We start from the raw sequence: 19,446 nt of genomic DNA, 5'->3' as shown, positions 1-19,446 counted from the left end.
GTCACAGATCTTATCTGGCTTGGAGAGCGGCCAGGCTGATTATCTGCAAAACTTGGCAAGGAGTCTTGGAGAGTCACGAACCAATGAAGCGAATTAATTATCTCCTGCAAACTCCACTCCCCCTTTGCTCCTCTTTTATTTCCTCTGGGGGGGGGCCTTCATCATCCACCTGTGGTTTTACTCCCAAGTTGACCCCTATTCTTTAGCTGTTCACTTTTTCTGGCCACTCTGCGCATGCACATACTGGGAACAGGCTCCAGCTGTTCCTCTGCCTCACTGATGTCTGACTCCGAAGGCAGCTGATAACTGGCATATGGCCCTGGCCCTCTCTCTGTCTCCGACACAGAGCCCTCATCAGAGCCTTCCCCAGATTCCAGGACTGGCCCAGGTTCCTCCCCAACCTCCCCACTGCCCAAATCTGCTTCCAGTTCCGCTGGTGGCCAACAACAGGCCACTATCCCTGCAGAGATAAGACTGGCCATATTCTTTTTCCTATCATACATATTAAGCTGAGAAAGATCCTAAGCAGGAAACGGGCAGGAGATAACACTCTTTTCCATAGTATGTGCTTCATTAGAGATCCTTTGCTCATCCGGAGCCAGCAGAACTTACGTTGTAGAGGATATCGGTCCATCCTTCCATGGTGATGCACTGGAAGACGGTCAGGACAGCAAACAAGATATTGTCGAAGTTGGTGATTCCAAAGTTGGGGCCCTCCCAGTATTTTTTGCAGATGCCTTCTTCGCAGCGCCTAGCGGGCCAGTCTTCACCACAAGGGAAATCTCCCAGTCTTTCACCTGCAGGGAAATTTTTAAAAAGAAAGTAAGTTACTGCAAAATCCCCATTTCTTCCTGATCAGCTGGGACTTGGGAGGCAGAGAATAGATGGGGGCGCGGCCAGCCAGAGGTGGTATTTACCGGTTCTCTGAACTACTCAAAATTTCTGCTACGGGTTCTCCAGAACTGGTCAGTACCTGCTGAATACCACCTCTGGCCATACGGTAACAACTCTGTTGTTCTGGTATTAGGAAGGAAGGAAGGAAGGAAGGAAGGAAGGGATGGGAGGGAAGAAAGAGAAAGAGAGGAAGGAAAAGAGAGGAAGAAAGAGGGGAAGGAAGGGAAAGAGAAAAGGATGGATGGAAGGAAGGGATAGGATGGAGGGAAGAGAAATAAAGAGAGGAAGGGAAAGAGAAAGAGAAAGAAAGAGGGGAAGGAAGGAAAAGAGAAAGGGATGGGTGGAAGGAAGGAAAGGATGGGAGAGAAATAAAGAGAGGAAGGGAAAGAGAAAGAAAGAGGGGAAGGAAGGAAGGGAAAGAGAAAGGGATGGATGGAAGGAAGAGAAATAAAGAGAAGAAGGGAAAGAGAAAGAGGGGGAGGAAGGAAGAAAGAGAGAAAGGGATGGGTGGAAGGATGGAAAGGATGTGAGGGAGGGAAGGAAGAGAAAGAAGGGGAGGAAAGGAAAGAAGAAAGGATGGGAGGGAAGGAAAGAAGAAAGAGAAAGAGGAAGGAAGAAAGGAAAAGGGAAGGAAGAGAAAGAAGAAAGGATGAGAGGGAGGGAGGAAAGAGAGGGAGAGGGGAAGGGAGGGAGGGAGTTGGGTTCCTCTTGGCTCACCCTACTCAGATGCCAAAAGCCTGGCAGAGCCCAAGGCAGACGAGAGCCAATCATCCCCCGACCTGAAAGCTACCTTGTTCGAGTGGTCTTCCCATGAAACCCACCTGTTTCGTTGGAGAAGCAAGCTTTGTGAAACTTTCCCATATAGAATTCCAGACCGATGATGGCAAACATCACGATGGCGAAGAAGAGGAGGAGGCCGATCTGAAGGAGGGGCACCATAGCCTTCATGATGGACTTGAGGACAACTTGTAAACCTGGGCAAGAAAAAAAAAAAAGAGAGAGAGAATCAGTCCATGGAAGATCATAGCAAAGAGAGGAATCCAAGCAGAAAATATCTCAGGAGGGCTAAAGACATTCCTCAAAAATTGCTAACTTCTAGCGCAGCTCTCTGGGGATTTCCACCAGCTTGAATTCAAATCCACCACCTTGATTTGGCTTTGCTTAGGCCAAACTTCACAATCCACATGGAGTTGAGAGTGGGGTGGTAATGGTTTATACCTTCTCTTGAGCTTTGCACTTGAGCTTCCTGTTCCTGTGCAAGACCAGGTATTCAATTGGCTGTTGACAGACTCCCATGATGCCATGTACAAATCCTAGGAATTTGTCTGAGCTGAGCTTGGTTGAAGCTTGGCTGATGTAATGATTGTCAGCACTAAAGAGATAAAGAGATAGATAGCTCTATTCATAGGCAAAAATTCCCTGCAGGTCTGAACAAAGGTAGGATTAGCCCTCAGCCACAATAGGAATTGCCCAACAAGCTCCTTCATTGCATCAGCCAAATGTCAACCAAGCTTAGCTCAGACAAACTCCTAGGATTTGTACATGGCCTCATGGGAATCTGACAACAGCCAATAGAATACATGTTTTTGCACAGGAACAGGAAGCTCAAGTGCCAAGACCAAGAGAAAGTATAAAAACCTCTCACATGTGGTCAGCTGCCCAGAATCATATGTGCTTGGTGGTTCTGCTTCATCAATCAATGGACCTTCTTTCCAATCAACCTCCAGCCTTCATTTTGTCTCAGCTCGGAACTGAACCAGATGGATATTTCTTCCAACGCTACCAAAGAATGTTGACTTCTCAAGCAATTTCTCCAAGGAATATACTAGCCATTTCTTGGCAGCCATTCCTGGAATCTCACAAAACTTTAGCGAAGCTGAACTACCGTAGGATGAGCGGAATTTAGATACTTCTGTGTGTTCCAAGCATGGCATTATAAATCGGTATGAACCCCTTCACGCAATGCTGATTCCATCCCTCTTCAAATGCGAAGAGGGCAAAGCACGATGAGAGTCCGAATCAAAGTTATACCGCGTTCTTCCACTTACTTGGGATTCCTGAGACAAGTTTCAGGGGTCTCAGCACACGGACGGCTCTCAGCGTTCGAAGGTCAAACTGGGTCCCAGCTGTAGCCAGAATCCTACCCAGGGCAAGAGAGAAAGAGAGAGAGAGAAATAGCATTAGCGTAACAGAAGGAGAGGCAGAGCCAGTGGAATCAAGAGAGCAATCAGCCTAGAGTTATTATGTTGCCACAAACAGATTAAGTTCCAACTCCTCTTGAATTCTCTTGGTTATTAAAGGTAAAGTTAAAGGTTCCCCTCACACATATGTGCTAGTTGTTCCCAACTCTAGGGGGCGGTGCTCAAAATCACGAAAGGTAGAACACACACGGCCCCCACAAAAACAAATCTGGCAACCGTTTCTCCGTTGTTGCCAAGAACACGATGTGGACACATCCGTCAAGGCCCCGGGAGTTGAATTTGACTCAAAGGAGATGTTATCCCTTCAAGTCCTTATGAAAAAAAATGAATCAACTGAAATTTCCCATCGTTGGCAAAGAGTTGAGAAGCCATCAATCCAGCAATGGGGGGGGGGGGAAGAGATGTTGCTCAGGAATAAAATTAGAAGTTGTAAATTGCTGGAGGGAAGGGCAGATGAAACCGGTCCAAAGTGTATTTTGACTCTGTTTATTAACTGCTGTAAAGGTGTAGATCAAAGTGACAGCTCGAGAGGTGTGAAATAAAGAAATAGAAAGCCTTGCCTGTTGCGATGCCTCCTGTCTTAAATCTGTAGATATAAAAGCCAAGTACCATTCACTCATCACGAAATCTCCACAACCGTACAGCCTACAAACTTAAAATTTGACACGTATGTTCCCCTCGACTTCTAGGTGCTCGCTAAAAAAGGATTTTTTGAAATAACCATCAGATCATTAGTATTTCTTATACAGTAAGAAAGACTCTAAGGAGTTCTACTCCCCCACCCCACCTGAAAAGAACTCCGTTCCAACTGCCAGTTGCCTTATATTCACACTCTGATGCTAAGGAGTTAGACATTCTACTCCCCCTCCCCACCTGAAAAGAACTCTGTTCCAACTGCCAGTTGCCTCACATTCTGTTACCTCAGTTCAAACTGGCAGATGTTCCACTCCTTCACTCAGGAACAGTACAGGGCTCCTTACAGTACCAAACATCAGTACTTCACCACAATGTCTATGCCTTCCACCTATGGAACTGCTTCTGGACTCAAAGTGGCGGGAATGATATTGGCTTATGTGTTTCAATTACCGACCACCACTGAGCCAACGGATCGAACCGGAGTGAACCAGATTTCTCCTGCATTACCCAATCACATAGTTCTGTCGCAAAGCACGAGTATCTGGCTAGTATTAAAATATTATTTTAAAAGGCAGGCAGGAAATGCATTTGCAGTTGCAAAGGAGGGCCTGTCACATCTAGCTGAATTTTTTGGGGGTTCGCAAAAGGGATTAAAGGAAGGGTGGCAATTTGTCACAACAGACAGGCCCACTTGGAAATAGACCTTATAGCAATAGCAATAGCAGTTAGACTTATATACCGCTTCATAGGGCAATCAGCCCTCTCTAAGCGGTTTACAGAGTCAGCATATTGCCCCCAACAACAATCCGGGTCCTCATTTCACCCACGTCGGAAGGATGGAAGGCTGAGTCAATCTTGAGCCGGTGAGATTAGAACTGCTGAACTGCAGATAACAGTCAGCTGAAGTGGCCTGCAGTACTGCACTCTAACCACTGCGCCACCTCGGCTCTTATTATTCTCCCTTGGGGTTCACTGAACTGGTTTTATGGGAGGTGTCCGGAGCACAGAAAGACAGCCCTGCATGAAAGGTTTTAAGAGGTTTAGTGTGGAGAACACAAGAAAGACCAGGTCACTGTTTTCAAATATTGGAAGAGATGCCCTGTTTTCCCGAAAATAAAACCTCCCTGGATAATAAGCCCAAACGTGCTTTTTAGCGCATGCGTTAAAATAAGCCCTCCCCCAAAAAATAAGCCCTCCCCCAAAATATTGCAACACAGCAGCAGCCACGAGGTGACCATGCTCGCCACCTCCTGCACCTCAAAAATAATAAGACCTCTCCAAAAATAAGGCCAAGTGCTTATTTCGGGGGTCAAAAGAAAATAAGACCCTGTCTTATTTTCAGGGAAACACGGGTGGGATAACAAGTCCCCCCCAAATGTTGCTTGAATAGAATTTACAGAGATGAGGAGGAAATAGATGATGGTGAACATCTGAACAGTGATATTAAAGCTGTGAAGTGATGGTGGTTTTTTTTTTTTTTTTGGCTTGGAGTTATTTGATTTAGATCTGTAACTATCTAATCTTTCGAAGCGCCAAGGAACTTAAAAGCCATTTTAAAGTATGCAATAATTTAAAAAATCCAAAACAAACCATTAAGAGGCGCGGTTATCTGACAACAAAGTCATTACAAAATGTAGGTTGCGCGGTCTTTGGCGTGCTCTCTAAGCTGGGTGGTTTTCTTGCAGATGTTTCTTTACCCAACTAGGTAACGCCATCAGTGTATGAAGAGAGTGCACTGAAGATTTTACCTAGTTTCATTTATGCAATTTTGATGACACCCCTATCTCCCCTTTAAGGTGACTCATTACCTACTTGGATAATGACATGTCTGCAAGAAAACTACCAAGCTCAGAGAGTACCAAGGACCCCACAGTCCTCCTCAACTTCACAAACTCCATTCCCTTCTAGCACTGATGATGTTACCTACTTGGGTCATGAAACATTTGCAAGAAAACCATCAAGCTCAGAGAGCACCAAGGACCCCATAGATCAACCCAGAGCTACAAAGATTATTTTCTAAAATATAGGCGGCCTATGGTCCAGCCTACACTGCAATCTTCCATGGACCAGAGGGTCAGACAAGATGATATCCAATACCCCTCTAAGGCTTTGAGCCTGGAGGGGGGAGTGAAAAAGATTTTTAGACACACAAAAATACACCCTCATTAAAAACTCTCAGTAAAATTGCATTTTGTTTTATGTACAGCAGAATGGGCACATCTGCTCCCACAAAGATACTTATTTGCCTTGAGCGTGGCCCCCAGTTCCTCCTTCAAGTTCCCACCATCAAAATCCCATTGGGCAGACGTGTTGTGATTTTTAAGGGAGTTAAAAGTCATCATTGTTAGTTGCGAAGTCGTGTCCGACCCATCGTGACCCCATGGGCAATGTTCCTCCAGGCCTTCCTGTCCTCTACCATCCTCTGGAGTCCATTTAATCTCACGCTGGCTTCTTCGGTGATCCATCCAGCCACCTCCTTCCCTGCTGTCTCCTTCTTCTTTTGCCCTCCATCGTTCCCAGCATGAGGCTCTTCTCCAGGGAATCCTTCCTTCTCATTAGGTGGCCAAAGTCTTTGAGTTTCCTCTTCAGGATCTGGCCTTCTAAAGAGCAGTCAGGGTTGATCTCCTCTAGGACTGACCGGTTGGATGGCCTTGCAGTCCAAGGGACTCAATGCAGGAGTCTTCTCCAGCACCAGAGTTCAAAGGCCTCCATGCTTTGGCGCTCAGCCTTCCTTACGGTCTTTTAAAAGTTTCCACTTTCTTAAAAGTCAAAACTCTACCAATTTAACGAAAAATTTGACACACACACACACACATACACACACACGAAGTTGGAGTTTCTTGGCTCCTAGGTTCATTTTTCAGGCTGAAGGCGTCCACTTCACACTCGGGTTCAAGCATCAGATACCAAAAATGATTCCACAAATATGTTCCTGCAATTAGTTAAATGATACTTTCCCCCTCTCTGCTCATTGCAATACATTCCTGCCAGGGACAAATTCTCGATGGATTCTCTCCCATCTGTCTGCGCTGATGTGTGTGTTTGTGTGTGTGTGTGTGTGTGTGTGTGTGTGTGTGTTACTCTCCATCACGGCTAACGTTTTATGCAAGATCTTTGCAAGATCTATTGTGCTTTGCCGGATAACAAGCTTGGCTTCTAAGATACAGCCCAAATCTTCCTTTGTCACTCAGGAATACCCTTTGTGAACCTTTCCAGAATTGTGAAGATTTGAAGAAAAAAAACGGGGGGAAAAACCAGGACAACTTGTGAAGCTCTTGTTCTCAAAGGAAAGGTCAGTTCCCCAAATCCTTAGCAATGCTCTCGTTGTGCAAAAAAAAATAATAATAGAGGACAATTGTCTATTTTAGCTTTCCTTGGCCATTTTCCAAATGCATAAGGAAGCCATGGAGGCAAAAAAAAATGTCTCCTAGAATATGGAAATTTACAGAAGCTTTTGGCCAATTAAAATAGTTTGAGGACTGACGTATCTCCGTTTCAAAGCCGAAGAGCCAGCGCAGTCCGAAGACATCTCCGTGGTCATGTGGCCAGCATGACTAAAATGGTGAAGGCGCAGGGAACGCTATAACCTTCCCACCAAAGGTGGTTCCTATTTTTCTACTTGCATTTTTTAACGTGCTTTCGAACTGCTAGGTTGGCAGAAGCTGGGACAAGTCACGGGAGCTCACTCCGTTACGCGGCGCTGGGGATTCGAACCGCCGAACTGCCGACCTTTCTGTTCGGCAAGCTCAGCGTCTTACCCGCTGGGCCACCGCGTCCCTCCTCACACGCTAGAATTGTTTTAATAACCGGGACGGGCAGAGCAAAAGGTGAGATTTAGTGAAGCATCAGTTTCTTAGCTTTGCGAGCAAGCAGAGAAGCCGAAGCCAAAATCCGAGGCTAATTCAACAATGTGGCAGAACGTGGAGAGAAAATACCAGAAAGGAAGGAAGCCCTCAGTTCAAGAGACTGGGCGGGGAAGGGGGGCGGGGGGGTCTGCTCGGCTGGTTGTAGAACCTCCATTCCCCTGTAAGCTAACCTGACATTTGTTTTGTTACGGGTCTCTGCCGCTGGCTTAGGAGGATGAAAGAGAGTTCTCTCATTCGGTAACCCTTGGAAACAGCCAGGAAGGGGGAAAGAGGAACCATGATGGCTTACGGGCAGGCTCACACTTGGCCGATATGGTTTGTGGAACGTGGCTTGTCGGTGTGGTCCCTGGGGGTTTGGGTCAAAAGGCGGAAGAGGAGTAGAAAGGAGTAGAAAGCAGTTTTGAGATGGATGGATGGATGGATGGATGGATGGAGAAGGGAGGGAGGAAAGATGAGGGAAGGAAAGAAGAGGGGAGGGAGGGAGGAAGGAAGGAAGGAAGGATGAGGGAAGGAAGGAAGATGGGAGGGTGGGATGGAGCAATGAAGTTGGGAGGGGGAGGAAGGATGGATGGATGGAAGGAAAGATAATTGAAGGAAGGAAGGAAGATAAGAGGGTGGTAGGGAGAGAGGGAGGAAGGAAGGAAGAGGGAAGGAAGATGAGAGGGAGGGAGGATAGATGAGGGAAGGAAAGAAGAGGAGAGGGAGGGAGGGAGGGAGGAAGGAAGGAAGGAAAGATGAGGGAAGGAAGGAAGATGGGAGGGTGGGATGGAGCAATGAAGTTGGGAGGGGGGAGGAAGGATGGATGGATGGAAGGAAAGATAATTGAAGGAAGGAAGGAAGATAAGAGGGTGGTAGGGAGAGAGGGAGGAAGGAAGGAAGAGGGAAGGAAGATGAGAGGGAGGGAGGATAGATGAGGGAAGGAAAGAAGAGGAGAGGGAGGGAGGGAGGGAGGAAGGAAGGAAGGAAAGATGAGGGAAGGAAGGAAGATGGGAGGGTGGGATGGAGCAATGAAGTTGGGAGGGGGGAGGAAGGATGGATGGATGGAAGGAAAGATAATTGAAAGAAGGAAGGAAGATAAGAGGGTGGTAGGGAGAGAGGGAGGAAGGAAGGAAGAGGGAAGGAAGATGGGAGGGAGGGAGGAAAGATGAGGGAAGGAAAGAAGAGGAGAGGGAGGGAGGGAGGGAGGAAGGAAGGAAAGATGAGGAAGGAAGGAAGATGGGAGGGGGGAGGGAGCAGTGAAGTTGGGAGGGGGGAGGAAGGATGGATGGATGGATGGATGGAAGGAAAGATAATTGAAGGAAGGAAGGAAGGAAGGAAGATGGGAGGGAGGAAAGAAGGAAGGAAGATGGGAGGGTGGAGGGAGAGAGGGAGGAAGAGGGAAGGAAGAAAGGAAGAGGGGAGGGAGGGAGGAAAGATGAGGGAAGGAAGGAAGATGAGAGGGTGGGAGGGAGGGAGGAAGGAAGGAAGGAAGGAAAAATGAGTGAAGGAAGATGGGAGGGAGGAATGAAGTTGGGGGGGAGAGGGAGGAAGGATGGATGAAAGGAAATATAATTGAAGGAAGGAAGATGGGAGGGAGGGAGGGAGGGAGGGAGGGAAGGAGGGAGGGAGAAAGGAAGGAAGGAAGGCAGATGGGAGGGAGGAATGAAGTTGGGAGGCGGGAAGGGGAGGAAGGATGGATAGAAGGAAAGATAATTGAAGGAAGGAAGATGGGAGGGAGGGAGGGAGGAAGGAAGGAAGGAAGGAAGGAAGGAAGGAAAGACAGACCCACAACCTCTCTAGTGGGAACCAGGGACGGGCTGGCCAAGTAGACAAAGGTCACCAACTTCTCTCCTCTTGGGTTATCTCAGGGCTTCCTCTGAGCATAGCTACTCCCCTTCTACAACCGAGCCAGGATTGAAGCAAAGAGAGCTGGCACGCCGTCCTGATCGCTTTGATCAAGGTGAGGGAAAGCAATCCAAGGAAATTACAAAAGGCTGCCACGCCACCCAAGTCAGCTTGGACTTCTCATCTTACACAACGGCCAAGCAGCCAAGAGATGCTTCAAGGTGAGGCAACTCGCTACCAAGTGATCCGCTTCCCTTATTTTCTCAGAGTGATTCACCACGTGCTTCTCTCTCTCTCTCTCTCTTTCTCTCTCTCTCTCTCTCTCTCTCGTTCAGCTCAGCTCAGTCCTCTGTTTCAACTTCTGCCATCAAAACGATGCTATAGGGCACTGCACACCAGAACAACTAGACACAAGATCAGCTTTTCCCCCATGCCATCACTCTGCTAAACAACTAATTCCCACAACACTGTCAAATTATTTACTAAGACTGTATTACTATTATCTCTTCCTTCCTAGTACCTATCTCTCTCTCTCTCCTTTCTTTCCACTTATGACTATAACCATATTGCTGAGCGCCAAAGAATGGAGGCCTTTGAACTCTGGTGCTGGAGAAGAAGACTCCTGCATTGAGTCCCTTGGACTGCAAGGCCATCCAACCGGTCAGTCCTAGAGGAGATCAACCTAGAAGGCCAGATCCTGAAGAGGAACCTCAAAGACTTTGGCCACCTAATGAGAAGGAAGAAGGACTCCCTGGAGAAGAGCCTCATGCTGGGAATGATGGAGGGCAAGAGAAGAAGAAGGGGACGGCAGAGAAGGAGGTGGCTGGATGGAGTCACCGAAGCAGCCGGCATGAGCTTAAATGGACTCCAGAGGATAGGAAGACCTGGAGGAATATTGTCCATGGGATTGCGATGGATCAGACACGGCTTCACAACTAACAACAGTTGCTTGTATCTTTACAATTTATATTGTTTTATTTGTTCCTAGTACGATTTGATTGCTTATTAGTAACCCATGACTATCACTAAGTGTTGTACCTTATGATTTTTGATGAATGTATCTTGTCTTTTGATGTCCACTGAGAGCATCTGCACCAAAGACAAATTCCTTGTGTGTCCAACCACACTTGGCCAAAAAAGAATCCTATCCTATCCTATCCTATCCTATCCTATCCTATTCTATTCACACACATGAGTTTGGTTTATCATTTCCACACACACACACACATATACACCCTGTGCTCTGAAAGCAGGTTTCAGTTGCTCTGGGCAACTGATAATAACCTAATAAATTTAAACCCTGGGCTGTTATTGAATTAAGCCCCAGAAGTGCATGCGCCGTACATTAATTACATTAGCAAAGTAATCATCTCTTCTTTCCATTCAGTTTTGTGGGAGAGGGTTGGGTTTTTTTTTTGCTGTTGCTAAACCTGCACACTTTTTAAGGACCAAAGCGTGTGGAATAATACCGGAGAACTTCTTAATAACCCTACAGAGATGACCATTTAAGTTTCCAGATTAAACGCATCTTCCTAGCCAAAGCGTAGGACGACTCAAAGAAGTGTCTACGGAGACTCTCTCGGTCATCCCAAGTCATGGGTTGTCCCAAAGATATGCTTTTTCAAAGGTTCTTTTTGTTGTTGTTTTGGCTTGAAGAGGTTTCGCTCCTCGTCCAAAGAAGCTTCTTCAGTCCTAGGGTTAGGTTTAGGGTTAGGGAACTGAAGAAGCTTCTGGGATGAGTAGCGAAACCTCTTCAAGCCAAAACAAAGTAGGTGTAGTTGCCTTTTGAAAAAGTTTAGTTCAGTTTAGTTTTTTGTGATTGGCGATTGTGACACATATTTTGAGCAACAGGGAGCCACAGCAGAGGGATGAAAGAGCCACATGTGGCTCCAGACTCACGGGTTGTCCTAGAGCATACCTTAAAAAAAAAGAAAAGATAAACACTCTCTGGTTGGGCTCATCCCTTTAGCAACTGTGGAGACCCATCTGCATAATTTCCTTGGCAGGAAGCATGGAAACCATTTTATTGTTGTTTTCTTCCAGGTTGATGTTCTTTCCATTCCAGCTCTTTTTGCTTTTGTTTCCTTTGTTCTTCTGGTAGGCTTCCATCCAAATATTAATCGGGCCAACCCTGCTTAGTTGGGGAAGAATCAACCAAAGTCAGCTAGGTCCTAGCATCTATTGTGATTCAAGGACATTGCCTGGCAATCAATAAATCCAATTTTGGAAACTCTCTCTAGCAGGCTTTGCAGAGGGCTCTCTGCTTTCTTGAACCCAAGATTGGAAAGAGGGGACAGCAAGCAGCAAATGATGGGGCTACAGGGACGAGAAGGATGGATATTATAGCATAATTAATCCAGGTGTAACTCAGCGAGTGGAGGCCAACTTGTGATTTTTAATGTAGGTTTTTTCTGTTCTTTATTACTTTACTAGCCGATAACCCGTCCTCGCCCGGATACTTATTTACAGGGGGTGAAATGCCCAGACCATCTGTAATTTCTAATGTTGGATTTTCCCCCTTATTAGAGGATTGAAGTAGCTTCTTCAATTCTTCTTCAGAAGCTGAAGAAGCTTCTTGGATGAGAAGCAAAGCATCTCCCAACCAAAACAGAGCAAGCTTTTTGGGACAACCATGACCTGGATGATGGAGAATCACTGAGAGTCCTTTGGGAGAAGGGCGGCATATAAATCCAATCCAATCCAATCCATAGACATTTAACTATGCCAGAGCTGAGGAAGCTTCTTGGATCGGAAGCGAAACCTCTTCAAAGGGAAACCAGAAAGTCCAGTTGCTTCTTGAAAAAAAGCACCTTTGGGACAACCATGACCTGGATGACCGAGAATCTCCGTAGATGGTCATTAGTTCCTTTTTTTCAGCACCGTTGTAATTTCAAATGGTCACTAAGTCAAGGATCACCTGAGGCCCAAGGACACACACACACCATAATCTGAAAGGGCCAGCTGCGTTATACTCTGGATCCAGAACCTCTGACTTACAGATGTGCCAATGGTTTTACAAATCCTTCCACGTCCCTGGAAACTATTGTTCAACGCGATTAATTACCATCAGAGGCAGTTAATTGGGCTAATTATGTTCATTTTGGGAATGGGTGGTTTAATTGCCATCTCCTACCTCCAAGTTACTGACTACCCAATCTTCAGAAAGCTTGTTCCAGCCAACCCCTTCTTCTGAGGGACGTCCAACAATTTGCCACCTGCAGCTCTCTGGGTGAATATTATAGTGGGATAGATTCCCCCTCCCCCCCGCATGGCCTTACAAAGTCTTCCCCACACACCCTCACAATACAATCCTCAGAAATATGTTTGTGTGGGGCTTTTATCCTACGGGCACATTTGGTCTGGGGTCAGTGGTTGGTTCCTACCAGTTCGGACGGACAGACAGACAGACAGATGGAGAGAGGGGGAGAGAGGGAGAAAGAGAGGATATAGATTGAAAAATATGATATTGATAGATTGATAGTTTAGATAGGTAGGTAGGTAGGTAGGTAGGTAGGTAGGTAGGTAGGTAGGTAGGTAGGTAGGTAGATAGATAGATAGATAGATAGATAGATAGATAGATAGATAGATAGATAGATAGATAGATAGAAAGAAATAGATAGATAGATGGATGGATGGCTAGAGGGAGAGATAGAGATATAGATTAATAGATATGATATTGATAGAGCGATAGTTTAGATAGATAGATAGATAGATAGATAGATAGATAGATAGATAGATAGATAGATAGATAGATAGATGTTGGCTGGTATGATATTGATAGAGAGATAGTTTAGATAGATAGATAGATAGATAGATAGATAGATAGATAGATGGATGGATGGATGGATGGATGGATGGATGGATGGATGGATGGATGGATGGATGGATAGATAGATAGATAGATAGATAGATAGATAGATAGATAGATAGATAGATAGATAGATGTTGGATGGTATGATATTGATAGAGCGATAGTTTAGATAGATAGATAGATAGATAGATAGATAGATAGATAGATAGATAGATAGATAGATGTTGGATGGATGAATGGATGGATGGATGGACATATGATATAGACAGACAGACATATGATGGATGGATGGATGGATGGGATGAATAGAGCGAGGGAGGAAGGGAGGAAGTAATGATAGATAGATGATAGATAGATAGATAGATAGATAGATAGATAGATAGATAGATAGATATGGATGGATGGCTAGAGGGAGAGATAGAGATATAGATTGATAGATATGATATTGATAGAGCCATAGTTTAGATAGATAGATAGATAGATAGATAGATAGATAGATAGATAGATGAAAGATAGATAGATAGATAGATAGATAGATAGATAGATAGATAGATAGATAGATAGATAGATGAGAGAGATGTTGGATGGATGGATGGATGGATGGATGGATGGATGGATGGATGGATGGATGGATAGATGATATAGACACAGACATATGATGGATTAATGGACGGACGGACGGATGGATGGATGGATGGGATGAATAGAGCAAGGGAAGAAAGGAGGAAGTAATGATAGACAGATAGACAGATAGACAGACAGACAGATAGATAGATATGGATGGGAGAGATAGATAGATATAGACATAGACAGACAGACATATGATGGATTGATGGATGGATGGATGGATGGATGGATGGATGGATGGATTGATGGGATGAATAGACCAAGGGAGGAAGGGAGGAAGTAATGATAGATAGATAGACAGACAGACAGACAGACAGACAGACAGACAGACAGACAGATAGATAGATAGATTGATAGATAGATAGATGAGAGAGATGTTGGATGGATGGATGGATGGATGGATGGATGGATGGATGGATGGATGGACGGATGATATAGACAGACAGACATATGATGGATTAATGGACGGACGGACGGATGGATGGGATGAATAGAGCAAGGGAAGAAGGGAGGAAGTAATGATAGACAGATAGACAGACAGACAGACAGACAGATAGATAGATATGGATGGGAGAGATAGATAGATATAGACATAGACAGGCAGACACTTTCTTTACATGAGGAGAGACAGATCAGAAGAGAAGCTAGGGAATGACTCACTGGTAATTACTGCAATAAAAGCTCAGAATTAGGGGGGGATTGTCAACTCCAGCTGTTTTAGCCTCAACATTCACTGCAAGACAAAGAGTCCTGTGCCAAAAATGGTACGACCATCAGAATGGGGGGGGGGGGGCAAAAGTCATATTTGTGCCCTCTGGTAAGGTCACTTATTGATGAAAACTTTGTGAGGAAGGAGGCCCCAGCCTTGCATTTAAGTATTCACCCCATCACCATTCATGAGGAGAAAATTGCTGGAAAGTGAATGGAATTGCACATGAATGGAAATTACTTTTTTAATGTGTGTGTGTATGTGTGTCTGTCTGTCTGTCTCTGTGTGTGTGTGTGTGTGTGTGTATCTATACATATTAATACTAAAGAAAAAAAAGAATTACACCTCCCACCACTGCAGAGTTTAAATATACCAATGAAAAGAGCGTTTTGCAGAGGTGTTGAAGGTATCAGCTGCTTTTAGCTATATGCGCAAAAAGGGGGGGGGAATCCTTTAAAAACATTTACACCCCACATGTATTAACAATACACATATTGGGTTCACCACTGACACACAGTGGTGTGCTAGCTTGTCATTGCCAAAAGACTGAAGCATCCGGTGAAAACTTTGGGGTCAACTTTGATTCTTTTTTTTTTTAAGTTTGTTTTATTTTTATTCTCTTATATATAGTTACAGGTATACATTCACATAGTTATTGTTCTTATTTATCAACCCTAATCCTAAGCTGAACTGAGGCGAGGATGGGAGCTCACCCTGTCTCACAGCACCTTTCCCACCAAAGTGGTACCTATTTATCTACTCGCCTGCTTTCAAACTGTTAAGATGAACTGAGGCGAGGACGGCAGCTCACTCGCTTTCATAGCGCCTGGGTCTCGAACACAGCCTGTTGACTTTCCAGCCAACAAGCTCAGTGTCTTAAATGTTAAGCCACTGCACTGCCCTGTTCTGAAAAAAAAAACTACTATTGCATCAAAAATGTCCACTGATATTCATGAAGTTCTTCCCAATATAAGCAGAAGGGAGGTTATTTTCACTGAGACATAATGGAGAAGAAAATCAACCTCCAAATCTAGATGTTGTCTTGTATAGTAAAAACATTTTTTTTTTGAAATAGCTGTTCTCCTCCAAGGTTTTTGGCAGAAAACATGAAAAAAATTAAAGAGAGTTTCCAAATGGAACTGAGAGCAGGCCAACCGTTCCCTTCGAATCTAAAAAACTGAGATTGGAAAATGATGATCAGAAAAATCAAAGTGAACAATGGAATTTAAGAATCTGACGCTGACTTTTCCACAGGAAGAACTCTTAATTTGGGCCGCAGCTCTGCCTAGGAAACTCTGGATGACTGTAGTAATTCTAAAACATTTTCCCTTTGCTAAAAAGAGAAGGAGGAAGGAGAAACAGAGGAGGGAGGGGGGGGGAGGGAATGTATCCATACCCAAGTGATTAGATCACACATTTGCTATTCCACCTACTCAGTGGCTACAGTTTGACGTCAGCACCCAAATGCATTAACTATATTTGACATCCCTGGACTAAAAATATAAGGAGGGAGGAAAGAAAGAAAGAAAAAAAGAGAGAAAGAAAGAAAGAAAGAAAGAAAGAAAGAAAGAAAGAAAGAAAGAAAGAAAGAAGAAAGATGGAAGGAAGGGAGGAAGGGAGGAAGGAAGAGACAGAGGGGGGAAGGCAGGGAGAAGGAAGAAAAGAAGAAAAAAAGAAAAATGGAGGGGGAGGGAGGGAGAAGGTAGGAAGGTAGGAAGGAAAAAGAAAGAAAGAAAAGAAAGGAGGGAGGGAGAAAGGAATTGCATAAGTGAGAAGAAGGAAGGAAGGAAGGAAGGAAGGAAGGAAGGAAGGAAGGAAGGAAGGAAGGAAGGAAGGAAGGAAGGAAGGAAGGAAGGACTCACAATGTAAAATCTAAGCCTGCATTTCGATTGAGTCCCTGATTGATTCTCCTCTTTTCTGCCCTCCACCCAGATTCTTCCAGGATTAGATAGGAGATCCCTCCAGCTCCCTCACACCCTTTAAACCATCAGGCACGGAACTGAGAACCTTCAGCTGACTTCACTGGGTGCATTATTAATGACTATTAAGGAGTCGCCACTGGTGCTGGCCACCTATATTTCACAGGGTGCCAACATAAGCAATTCCTTGTCAGTGCTTCTGGGGAAAACTCGCTCTCTTCTCCTTGACCGATGCAAACCCATCCTTCTCCTTTCTCCTTCTGCTACCCAAGAAAGTCTCCTTCTCCAGAGCTACCCAACTTTCTCTCTTCCCTCCCCTTCTCCCTAGGGAGGGGTGAGAGTGGCAGGTAGAACAATCCCCTTAGCTCATCCATCAAGTCTTGGAGATTAAGCCCGGGACCCAGAAAATCTCCAGGGAGATAAATGAGAGCCATTTCCTCAGCTAATCCATCACAACTAGCTCACGTTTCACCCCAGACAGCCTCCAAAAATGGAAAGAAGGAAGGAAAGAGGAAGGGAGGGAAGGAAGCAAGGAGGGGGGAGAGAAGGAAGAAGTGAGGGAAGGAAGGAGGGAGGGGAGGAAGGAAGGAGGGAGGGAAGGAAAGAAGGAGGGATTTTTACATTCCTTCGAACTGCTAGTTTGGCAGGCTGGGACAAGTAATGAGAGCTCACTCCTTTACGTGGCGCTAGGGATTCAAACCACCAAACTGCCGACCTTTCTGATCGAGAAGCTCAGCGTTTTAGCCACTGAATATATAAAGCAGTAGTAATACTAATTTACTCACAACTGAGCTGTCAGCACAATTCTTTGTGTTCCGCATATCTCTTTAATGGCCTTTAGTCGCTGACCAATCTCATTTTTTTAAAAAAAAAATTCAAAGGCGATTCTTCAAAACTAATAGTCTCTGTTTACAAATCTATTCTTGGAGGCCATTTCCTATGGAGCAAGGCATGTATGTCCGCCATGGGTGGGTTAAGTTTTGCCAAGAAGCCCATTTTCTCCTGAGTTGGATCGCTGCATCGATCAGTAGCCAGAATGTCATGCTGTGAGACCTCATGTTAAAAACCTTGCTTCTCCTCCAGAAATGACATTGTACACAAGCCACTTTGAATACACAATTAGGACGTCATGGACACTTCGACCCAAAGAAGTCTCCTTTCTAAGATCTTGCAGTCTTCATGCAAGATGACAGAATTAGGAATTATGTCTAGTTTAATGAAAATAAGGACCAGGGGAAACATGATAGTGTTCCAATATCTCAAGGGCTGCCCCAAAGAAGAGGGAGTCAAGCTATTCTCCAAAACACCTGAGGGCAGAACAAGAAAAAATGGATGGAAACTAACCAAGGATAGAAGCAACCTAGAACTAAGGAGAAATTTCCAGACAGTGGGGACAATTGATCGGTGGAAAGACATTCCTCCAGAAGTTTTATGTGTTCCATCACTGGAAATTTTTAAGAAGAGATTGGATGGTGTCAGAGTTTATTGCAGAAAAATCAAATCCAGAAAGCACCCACAGATAACTGATTCAACTGGATTCATTAAATAAATGTACAATACCAACAAGTGGTTCTTCCAAGTAAACCCAAGGTAGCAGAGTTACAGACAAACACAAGCAGTTAGTTTCATTTCAGCAGACAAGCCCAGACTGCTAGTTTACTTCTCAGAGCAGCAGGCTGCTTAGGTTTCTGTTTCAATTCTCTGCACAGATGCAGATCTGTTTAAGTTGCTATTGGCTGGCTTAGTTGCTATGCCTATTCATTGGCTGACCTTGTTCCCATGTCTCTCTCTCAGTCGTGAATATTCTAACAGGTGGCCATTTGCCTGATGTGGCATAGGGTCTCTTGCTTGAGAAGGGGGTTGGGCTAGAAGACCTCCAAGGTCCCTTCCATCTCTGGTGTTCTGTTATTCCCTGGGGTTAATTCCTGAGAAAGACCCAAAAGCCAACCCGGAAGAGGATGTTGCAATTGAAAGACGAAAAGGGTGTTTAGAGAGAATAGTAAAACAGGCTCCCTCTGATTTTAAAAAACTACAGTGCTGTGTACCTCTTATTGATTTACCCTGAATTGTACCCAGCCTAAAGCTCCTTTTATGTGTAAGGGAGACAGAATCCATAACAGATGGTTTCCCCCAGCTTCCTTTGCCAATATTTGCCTTTCTACAAGGCTGCCTTATAAAACCCAGTTCACGTTACAACATCAAATGCAATTGTTGTGTAAGCTAAATGCCCAGGCCTCTCTCCGCCTCTACACAGTCACGGTCCCCTCCCCTCTACAAATCAATTAAAACAACAACACGCCCGCCGTTCTACAGGGCTTTGTACATCATCAGCCCAAAATTCCACTGATAATTGGTACTCCGAGAGTAACCAGAGCTGTAAAGAGATAGCTAGGGTAGCTTCAGGAAAGCTGGAGAAAAGCCCAACTCCTGCAGATAAAGAAAAGCATAGCAAAAGCATCCTGTGCACAAAGATCAAAGCCAGAGGTGGCTTCCTACCACTTCGCACCTATTCGGTAGAACCGGTTCATCAAATCTACCGAACTGGTTAGAAGAGGTTCCCCCAGTGGACCCGGAAAGCAGGCCACACCTACAGAAGAGGTTCCAAAGATTTTTTGAAACTCACCACTGGTCCTTGGATATGATTATTCTACACTATCATGCTCATATTTATAAAACTCAGGGCCTCTGTGAAAGGTAAGGATGACTACTGCGTTTGTGGTGCAATCAGAACATTGCGTGTGTTGAAGTTGTTTTAACGCAAACCAAAGATGCCTTTTAAAAAACAAGTTTACATTTATATTCTTATGCATGCCAGTGCTGTGTGTGAGGTAATTTAAGGTGGTTCTGACAAGTGTCGTCGGCATCTTCATATCCGGTCACATGGGCGGCAAGCCACTCCCATCCGGTCACATGGGCGGCAAGCCACCCCCACAAAGGAGGCCACACCCACAGAGTAGGT

The 19,446-nt window shown here is 45.0% G+C and overlaps 1 protein-coding gene across 1 annotated transcript in view; it reads right to left on the bottom strand.

The window, feature by feature from the left end:
• The window catches only part of CACNA1B (calcium voltage-gated channel subunit alpha1 B), a 186,691-nt gene that overhangs the window by 143,865 nt on the left and 23,380 nt on the right, over positions 1-19,446 (bottom strand). Inside the window, exons 4-6 of the mRNA XM_032232823.1 lie at positions 2,943-3,034; positions 1,716-1,868; positions 613-797 (exon numbers count right to left, since the gene is read on the bottom strand). Coding sequence (XP_032088714.1) covers positions 613-797; positions 1,716-1,868; positions 2,943-3,034 — 430 coding nt within the window. The remainder of the gene's footprint in view (positions 1-612; positions 798-1,715; positions 1,869-2,942; positions 3,035-19,446) is intronic.

Source organism: Thamnophis elegans, chromosome 16 (genome assembly GCF_009769535.1).
Source record: "Thamnophis elegans isolate rThaEle1 chromosome 16, rThaEle1.pri, whole genome shotgun sequence".
In the NCBI taxonomy this organism is placed as follows: domain Eukaryota; kingdom Metazoa; phylum Chordata; class Lepidosauria; order Squamata; family Colubridae; genus Thamnophis; species Thamnophis elegans.
This window is presented reverse-complemented; position numbering and strand designations above follow the sequence as displayed.